The sequence below is a fragment of the Stylophora pistillata genome, chromosome 2 (genome assembly GCF_964205215.1).
Source record: "Stylophora pistillata chromosome 2, jaStyPist1.2, whole genome shotgun sequence".
Taxonomy (NCBI): domain Eukaryota; kingdom Metazoa; phylum Cnidaria; class Anthozoa; order Scleractinia; family Pocilloporidae; genus Stylophora; species Stylophora pistillata.
Window position 1 is genome coordinate 45,733,665 of NC_142520.1, and position 8,611 is coordinate 45,742,275.

General features: G+C 35.0%; 1 protein-coding gene across 1 annotated transcript; it reads left to right on the top strand.

Moving 5' to 3' along the window:
- The first annotated feature begins 250 nt into the window (after nucleotides 1-250).
- Nucleotides 251-6,620, top strand: LOC148739833 (G protein-coupled receptor GRL101-like). Its single transcript, XM_088749578.1, has 13 exons — nucleotides 251-258; nucleotides 1,025-1,096; nucleotides 1,724-1,795; nucleotides 2,071-2,142; nucleotides 2,367-2,438; nucleotides 2,715-2,789; nucleotides 3,005-4,001; nucleotides 4,204-4,285; nucleotides 4,793-4,858; nucleotides 5,002-5,082; nucleotides 5,347-5,391; nucleotides 5,742-5,792; nucleotides 6,511-6,620. The coding sequence occupies exons 1-13, from the start codon at nucleotides 251-253 to the stop codon at nucleotides 6,618-6,620; spliced, it is 1,803 nt and encodes a 600-aa protein (XP_088605704.1).
- Nucleotides 6,621-8,611: the final 1,991 nt, after the last annotated feature.

Genomic DNA, 8,611 nt, shown 5'->3' on the forward strand with positions numbered 1-8,611 from the left:
TATCAGCTATCTGTCAAATAACAAGTTGAAGAGTTTGCCAAACGGACTTTTTAACAATCTTTGCAAGCTGATATATCTGTAAGTGAAATGATTATTCAACACAAGAGATAATTTGGTAGAACCAAATGGTCAATTTTAAAACATTATTTACAAAAGCACACCCGTAAAAGCTCAAACATCCTGAAGTTTTCCATCTGATTAGATGAGTAACGGAATGCTACTTTATGCAGTTGATGTGCTTTGTTAAGTAATGTTAAGGTACTTGGGGGTTTAAGAGTTGAAGCGTATGTTTCAATAACAGCCTCAATAACTCCTTGATTTCTTTTTGCTGGATAAAGTATCAACTTTTAACATATAATAAACCATTAACTTACAGCTGGGCCAGTGATAATGTTGATAATAAGAATAGAAATAATAGTAAAAACCATAATAATGGTGATAAAATAGTAATAGTAATAAAAGTAATGAAAATAATGATAATAGTGATGATAATAATGGTAATGATAAAAAATAATAATAGTTCTAAAAATAGAAATAGCTTTGCATTTCGATATCATCTTTCTTCTACAGGTGAGGTTGCAATTTTTGTCTTGTGCCATTTTTTTTTTTATTATTTCACTGCCGTGAGGAGTTTCCCCCCAAAAAAGTCGAAGGTGGATATTCCCTTGATCGGTTTGTTTTTCATTTTGTATAAGGGAAACATAGTCCATTTAATTTTTTTTTTCTCCAAAGATGTTGACAGATGTTCTCATGTTCTTGTTGCTCTACATTATGGCGTCCTCAGAAAGTATAATATGCTAGAGTCTTCTTGAGCTGGATTTTAAGACATCAGCCTTCTTTCTGGGAATATGCCCTAGGGATGTGGGAGAAATAAACTGAAAAGGGGACGCCGCTACACAAAGAAAAAACACTTTGAAAGTTTTTCACCGAAAAGCGGTATTAATTATTATTCTATGAATCAGTTTACATGGTAAATCTATCATTAACGAATTACTTGTAACAATCTTATGGTGATTTCTTTTAGGGATTTGTCAAACAATGAGCTTAGAAATCTGCCACCGCACATCTTCAGAAATATTACAGCGGTAGAATTTCTGTAAGATTCTTATTGACATCAAAAATTTAATTGAAAATTTGAGAATGCGTTAATTACAACAGTTTCCTAGTTTATGACAACTCTAATTATAATATACTTTTAGAAGGCAAAGGTTTTTTTCTTTAAAATGTTATATGTAATACTGTTGCAGTGGTGGATCAAACTAAGCCAATAAGTTTGAAATTTGCAACAGGAAATGGATCACAATTTTTATTCAAATTCAGCTTAAACATTAAACCTCATTAAGACTCTTGGGAATAAACTTGGCAGTTTACGAGGTTAACCTTGAGAACATTATACTTATGTCTGATGTCTTTCTTTGAAGATTAAGAAATAAAAATTAGGAGCTATTTTATTGGAAAAAAAGCATTGCCATTACCTTAACTCATGACAGGACGGAAAATGCGGGCACTGTAAGTACCTCCCGTTTTCCCATACAAAGCCTTAGAAAAGTTTTCTAAGTATTTGTATGGGACAATTAGAGGTACTTACAGTTCATGCGTTTTCTGTCCCGTCACGGAACTTCAGTTATGATTCAGAAGAAAAAAGAAACAGCAGTGTTAAAGAAATCACTCCACAGATACATCTGCGTATGTCAGTCTAAACTTTCTATGGTGCTTTCTTCAGGAAATTAGACTACAATAAAATTGAGGGGCTTCATGAAGATCAGTTCCAGGGCTTGGTAAAGTTGATCGAATTGTAAGTACACTCAGAGTTGAAACCTTTTTCCCAATATGAGCGGATTTGCAAACCATATGCCGCTCTGGCGAGGCGCTAACGCTCAAAACGTGAGCTTTTTTAAATTCTTTACGGAGGCCATTTTACATTATCAACTGAGTTGATAACAGCAAAATTACGAGATTATTGTAATGTTAACTCTGTCATCGATTAAATGTAATGTGCCACACCCAATTGCAATCATACCATGTTACCATATTTCATTATTTCTCTTTCACTTCTTTCACCTGTTTAAGATATCTCTCGGAGAACAAAATCGAGGCTCTTCCTGACAAAATATTTGAAGGCGTCAAAAGCCTCAAAGCTCTGTGAGTACAGTTAATCACAAATCCAAAAACATTTAGAATACTTGAATTGATGGAAAAAGTTTAACAGAATCATTTCAAATCTGAGATTTTAGTTCACAGATTTTAATATCAAGTAGATAAAAAATAAGCTGATTAACAAAGTAATGCTTAACTGATTTATGTTTGACAAAATCGTGAGACCCTGTCTACTTACTAACTGTGAGTGATTATGTTATTCGTTTTAGAGATATCTTCGGCAATAAGATACAAAACGTTTCCAGGACGACTTTCACCTATGCCCAGGAATTGCGATTTTTGTAAGTGTACGGAGAATGAGAGATTTTAATCTAAGCAACTAAACTTAGTTGTATAAATTACAAAGCTGGGCTTTTTTACGAAATATTTAGGGTTCTTGGGTTTTTTTTTTAATTTTTCTCGGGTTTTTTTTTTTTGCGCTTTCTTTCTTTTTAACACTAATAAATGAATCTCATTGTTCTAAATACATTTTTTTGGAATGAGCCGAATTCATATTTTTTGTTTAATTTCTTTATAATCCAACTTATTGTTCTCCTGATGATTTTCCAAAATGGCAGGTTTATGCACTACAACCTAATGGCTGAGCTCCCTAGAGGACTTTTCACCCAGCAGTTGACGCACATTATCAGAGTGTAAGACTCCGTCTGTAGTAAACAATTACTTCAGTCACCCCCCTAAAAGGTTTTTTTAATAACAGAGTATGTTATCAATCAATCAATAATTATTAATTGCTTGCAGATCATTAACCTTTAATGTATCTAGATCACTGAAAGCCCATTGTTATCTATCCGTATAAATTTGCTAGTAATGCTAAATATTTCTTCTTTTCTTTTTTTTCCAAATCTAGGACTTTGGACACCAACCTAATGTGCTGCCACCTCGATCTTTTCAGGCAGGATGCCGATTGCGACTATTCTTTCAATGACAACTTCGCAAGCTGTCAATCCATGTTCCGCAACCTTGCTCCAAGGAGAAGTCTTTGGGTTGTCGGTCTTCTGTCCCTGTTTGGGTCTGTATTTGTTGTTGGGTGGCAGTATTTTTTCCCTGATAACAATGTGGTCCAGTCTATCATGTTGGTGAATCTGGGTATCTCAGACGGCATCATGGGTATTTACCTTATCATTATAGCCATAAAAGACCTGCAATGGTCGGGGGAGTACTACCTGCACGACTATGAGTGGCGCACTGGTTGGTTTTGTCATTTCAATGGCGCCATGTCTATCCTTTCAAGTGAGGTGTCAGTTATGATGATTTCTTTGATTGCATGGGACAGGCTCAAGAACATTGTGTTTCCCTACACTTTTGCAAAAATTACACCAGGGCAGGCTCGTCTAGTGTGCGCAGTTATCTGGCTGGCGGGAGGTGTTATGGCATTCCTTCCCTTGTCTGGGATGCGCTATTTTGGTGACTGGTATTATGGCAAAAACGTAGTGTGCCTGCCCCTGCAACTTTCCCCACAATTACAAGAAGGCTGGGAATACTCCACTTCCATCTTTATCGTTTTAAATTTCTCTCTTTTCATCTTCATTATGGTGGCTTATATCGCCATCTTGTTGAAATCATGGTCGTCAAGTAGACGGCTCGGAGCACATGGAACTGTTCGTGAACTACAAGCAAGAGCACAAAGTGCGCAGGCCAAAAGAGAAAGAGCACTTGCCAAAAGAGTCTTCTTCATTATTCTGACCGATTTCCTCTGTTGGATACCAATCATTGCTATCGGCATCAAGTCTCACGTCGAAAAAACATTTGATCCACCTGGCGATCTGGCAGTGTGGATTGCAGTGTTCGCTCTACCGATCAATTCAGCTATCAACCCATTGCTGTATACACTTTCTACTCCACAGGTAACAGGTTTATTTTTTATCACTTTTAAATAGGGCATGACTGCCATGTTGGAATTTACTTCCGTGTCAGAGCAGGCTGGCAACTTAATTTTGTAATAGTGACGACTGACATAATAAACAATGACCATAAAGACCCACCTAAATTTAAAAGAGATTATTCGAAAGTCTTACACAAACTTCTCCGTAAATTTCAAATGTACAGGTGCAAGCTATATTGAAACCTAAACTGAGGAAGTTGTGGTCCAATGTTCAATCTATTTTCTGCAGAGGACAAAATCAAGAAGGTACTGTTTTCCAATATTAACATAGCAAATTTGCAACAATGATGGTGCTTCCCACATCGAAATAAAGAAACTTCAAGGTTTAACAAATTTTGTAATGACAAACAAGTTTCCTTTTGATAGTTTGTTCTAAATTTTTTACACCTGAGGCGTACGAAAAGCAATCAGAAATGGGGACAAAGAAAGTTGAATGGGGGACGACCCAATAACAAATCATTATTTCAGTTCCATTTGTGGAGGTTAGTATCTTCAAAGCCATGTATTGGGAATGTTGAAGCAAATTGAGGCTAGTCGCCGAACCCTTTTGAATAAGAATGTGAGCGGAAATTTGTAAATATTTATCAAAATATAGAAGAATCAACCTCTGTCTTCAATTTCAAGGTAAGAAGATTAATACAAACCTTACTTGTAGCGGAATGATTTTTATGTAATAAATGTTTGGAAAAGTCTGACAATGACTTATTCTCATTTTTTTTGTTTTTGTTTTTGTCTTTTTGTTTTATAACATAGAAGAAGCAGAAAATGACCAGCAGGGACAGATTGGAAATGAAGATGCACATGCTATCAACGAAGAAGGTAAAAATATAGTTCTTCTCAATGTAATTATACATAAAATATCCCCTCTCTACCTGGGAGTTTTTTTGTGTAATGCAAAGCAAAGAAAAGATGGAAAAGTTGTTAGTAATCCAGTTTTTTTTCTTTCATTTTCTTCCCCATAGGAGAACATATTGAAATGCAAGTAATAGACCAACACGACATTCCAGAAGTGGAAGCCCCTGAATTGCCTGCTCCGCAATCAGGTCCGTGCTCTCCCTGTTTACTTATTTTTAGACAGCAATTTGTAAATAGTGAAGTAAAAGAATTATATGGGAAACATATCGAGGATATTATTCGACCCGAAAAACTTGCAACCTTGATACTGCTGTTGATGGCTTTGCAACCCAACTCCCTTGGCAGGTACATGTAGTCTAATTATTTAAATCTACCAGAATATTTATTCTTTCAAATTATTATATGATAAATAACTCTAACTTAAAAAAAAAATCCCTTTGCTATGTCGACAGCGATGGAACAAGCCTGTAGAGTGGCTGAAAGTGCATCTTCCTCAGGTATAATTACTTGTTAGTTGACGTAACACTCGGATTCTTGCAGATGTAAATATGAGCTGTGTAACATAACAAGTGTATATCCTTCGAGAACTCAACTAATTGATCATGATTTCTAGAACTTTGGTGCAAATATTTTTACGCTTGCACGCATCCAATTCTGCATATAGACTTGACCGAAAATATAATAGGTCTTTTTTAATATCTAGATAACTTGGTAATATATCTCGTCAATAATTAATTAATAGAATATACATATTATTACCGTTGCATTTGTTTAGTGATATATTTAAGAAGAAAACACGAAACAGAAGCATCATGACATGGTTTACTCGACTTTTTCGTTTAAACAGATTATGAGGATGCTTTTGACATCCGTCCAGCCACTAAAAAGACTGTGAAAGGTATAAGGCCTTTTCAATTTTTTATTTTTTTGAAAGAAAATAAACTATATTATAAAACAATGAATCTAGGGATGCCTTGTACCACCCAAATTTTTTAGCTGCTACTACCAAGCTGGCGCATGGAGTACCCTGACTGCATTTTTTTTTTTTTTTTTTATGTCAAACCAACATGATCGGTATTTTGTATTATTAACGTTATCCTCACCAATCAAATCACAGATTCTAAGTTAGTCTTATGAATGAGTTCATGTGATTAGCTAGGTATTTCCCTCCTTTCTCACTGAACCTAACGGATCATCGCAATTGAAAAACCTCCAATTGACAAGTCGGCTGTTGTTAGAGAAATGCAATTGATGGTCTTGAGGTGACAAACTAAAGGATATTGGTCAAAATTAGAAGCATTCACCTCAAAGGTGCACGCAAATAAATTTCTTCCCTGAAAATGGTCCACGCCTTGTTAAAGCCTTCAAAGGATCAGTTTCAGTGTACATGAATTTAACTAAGATAGATGTATAAGTATATTGTGAAATTTAAGGCTCCTCAGTGCATATTGTTTAGAACTGTCCTTGCTCTCGTTACAAATTACCTTATTTGGGTAAGTAGTTATGTTTATATCTACACGTAGCAAGACTCGAATAAGTTGAGCAATCAGCTTTTGAGCCTTTACGAAACAACGATCAGTTTAGTCAAATAAAGGGCACACTTGATATTGCTGCAGTAACCGTTCATCATGGAGAAAGCCAATATCGACGAAAAAGACGAAAAGGAGCTAATTATGTATCTACACCGATACAAGGTTCAAATGTTGAAAATTACATAGTTCTATGAAAGTGCTAATTAACATTGAGTTAAATATCATAATGGATCTCCAGGAAAAAATGTAGGTGACTGAAGGATAGTGTTCGTGCTTGTAGAAACCTTTCTTATGACGGACAGTAGTTGTAACTGTAGCAACTGATAGAAGGTTAAAAATATATTGCGATTATTGGACGTTTTAACTATAGAACTTTGATTTAAATAAGATAAAGAGACATGAATTTCATGGTTGTTAAAAAATTATAAGGGAAAGCGAGAGTACTAGCTTGGTCTTTAGTCATTATCTTTATTATTATTATTATTATTATTATTATGCAGTATACACGTTTGGATGCTGGTGAGTTAAGCAAGATAGGGCGAAAATCTGCATGACAGGACTGTTAACTATAATAATATCTAATACTACTTAAATATAAATGATCAATATAAAACGATAAAAGTGTTACTTGGCCCAATACTAAGATGTTTTTTTTTTTTTTTTTTAAATGTTCATGATTTACTGTTGGGTTCTTAAAATATCCTTAACTTAAAATGTCCATAAAATCCTGTGCATAAAAACCAAATCATAATGTCATTAAAATTCTTACGCTGTAAGCAGTTTAAATTTTCTTGTAATGTTCAGAGTGCTACTTAATACAGCTATCTGCATTCTCAGCAATATTTCTTTGTATCTTGTACCAAAGAAGCCCTTCATTTCAGTTTCCATGGCTGTAGACCATCCTCCAAGTACATCTATAATGACGTTTACTTGTGAGATCTTGTATCCTGGGTGTTGTTGTTATTATTATTATTATTATTATTATTATTATTATTATTATTATCATTATTATTATTACTGCTTTTAAAAAGTTACCGGGCAGTTGCATGTAGGTCAAGGGTATGCATTCATCGCACTAATCCAGGACCGGAGGTAACGGAGAAAATGGTGATAACTGAGATTAAAGGCCCTTCAACAAAGATATTAAGAAGTGATAGTAGTTCACAGCTGACTGTTTAAACACTACTTCGAAATTGGGGTTGAGTGCTGTCCCTGGTGCCCCACCCAGAATTCTCGATAGTTTCATGGAATGCAAATAATCAAATTTATATGGTTTTATTAATGCAATCTTTTTAAAACCTGTTTGTGCAGTGCGAGAGGGAAAAAGTAAGCTTGCCCACGGAAAGCCCACTAGCGAAGGTAAAAAGCAATAAATTTATCTTTTGAACTCCGAACTGTTTAACATATGCTGTATTTACTCCTGCTTACAATGCGTGTTGTTCATAAGCTGGACAGATGGTTAACTGGGCCAATTTGCTTGTCTAAAAGCGGGCAATGAGTTTACTATGTAGACGGTTTTACAAATTTATTTGACAGAAGTTGTTTTAATCTACTCGTGACAATAAGAGTCCATATAATATATGACATAAATCCAAAACATTACCTTGAAGGCATTCATACTTTATTCTAATTTATAACTTTGCTTTGATACAGCTAGCAAACCTGAGGAGGAGGTGGCGAGTGAAGACATTCCAGGGCCCAGTGACAAAGGTATTGGAGAGAGAATGGTTTTTGATTGGTCACTCAAGAGGTTGAGCCACTTAATGAGTTATCGCAGCCTCGCTTTTACTTAGGTAGTCACTGGAAAAAATTCTATTGGAGAAATTGGTTGAAAATCAATGACTTTTTGAAAACGCTTAAGTAAAGCAAAAAGTTGAATTACTGAGTGGTAATGTACTATTCTATCAAATAAATCATTTTCTGAAGAAGCTAAAAAAAGAAGGTAATAAGTGAATTTCTCTGTAAGTAGAAGTGTCCAACACCGATGGACCCTTATTGCTTTCAAAAGTGTCTAGTTCTTTTTAACGTACTCTTCTATATGGAATTAATTATCATGATGGATCTACAGACAGAAAACAGAAGTGACCGAAGGTTAAGGTGCTTGAAAGAGCCCTTCCTTAATGATGGACAGTCATCATCGGTGTAGCTTATAGCTGTTGATACAACAGTTGAAATATATAGGGAT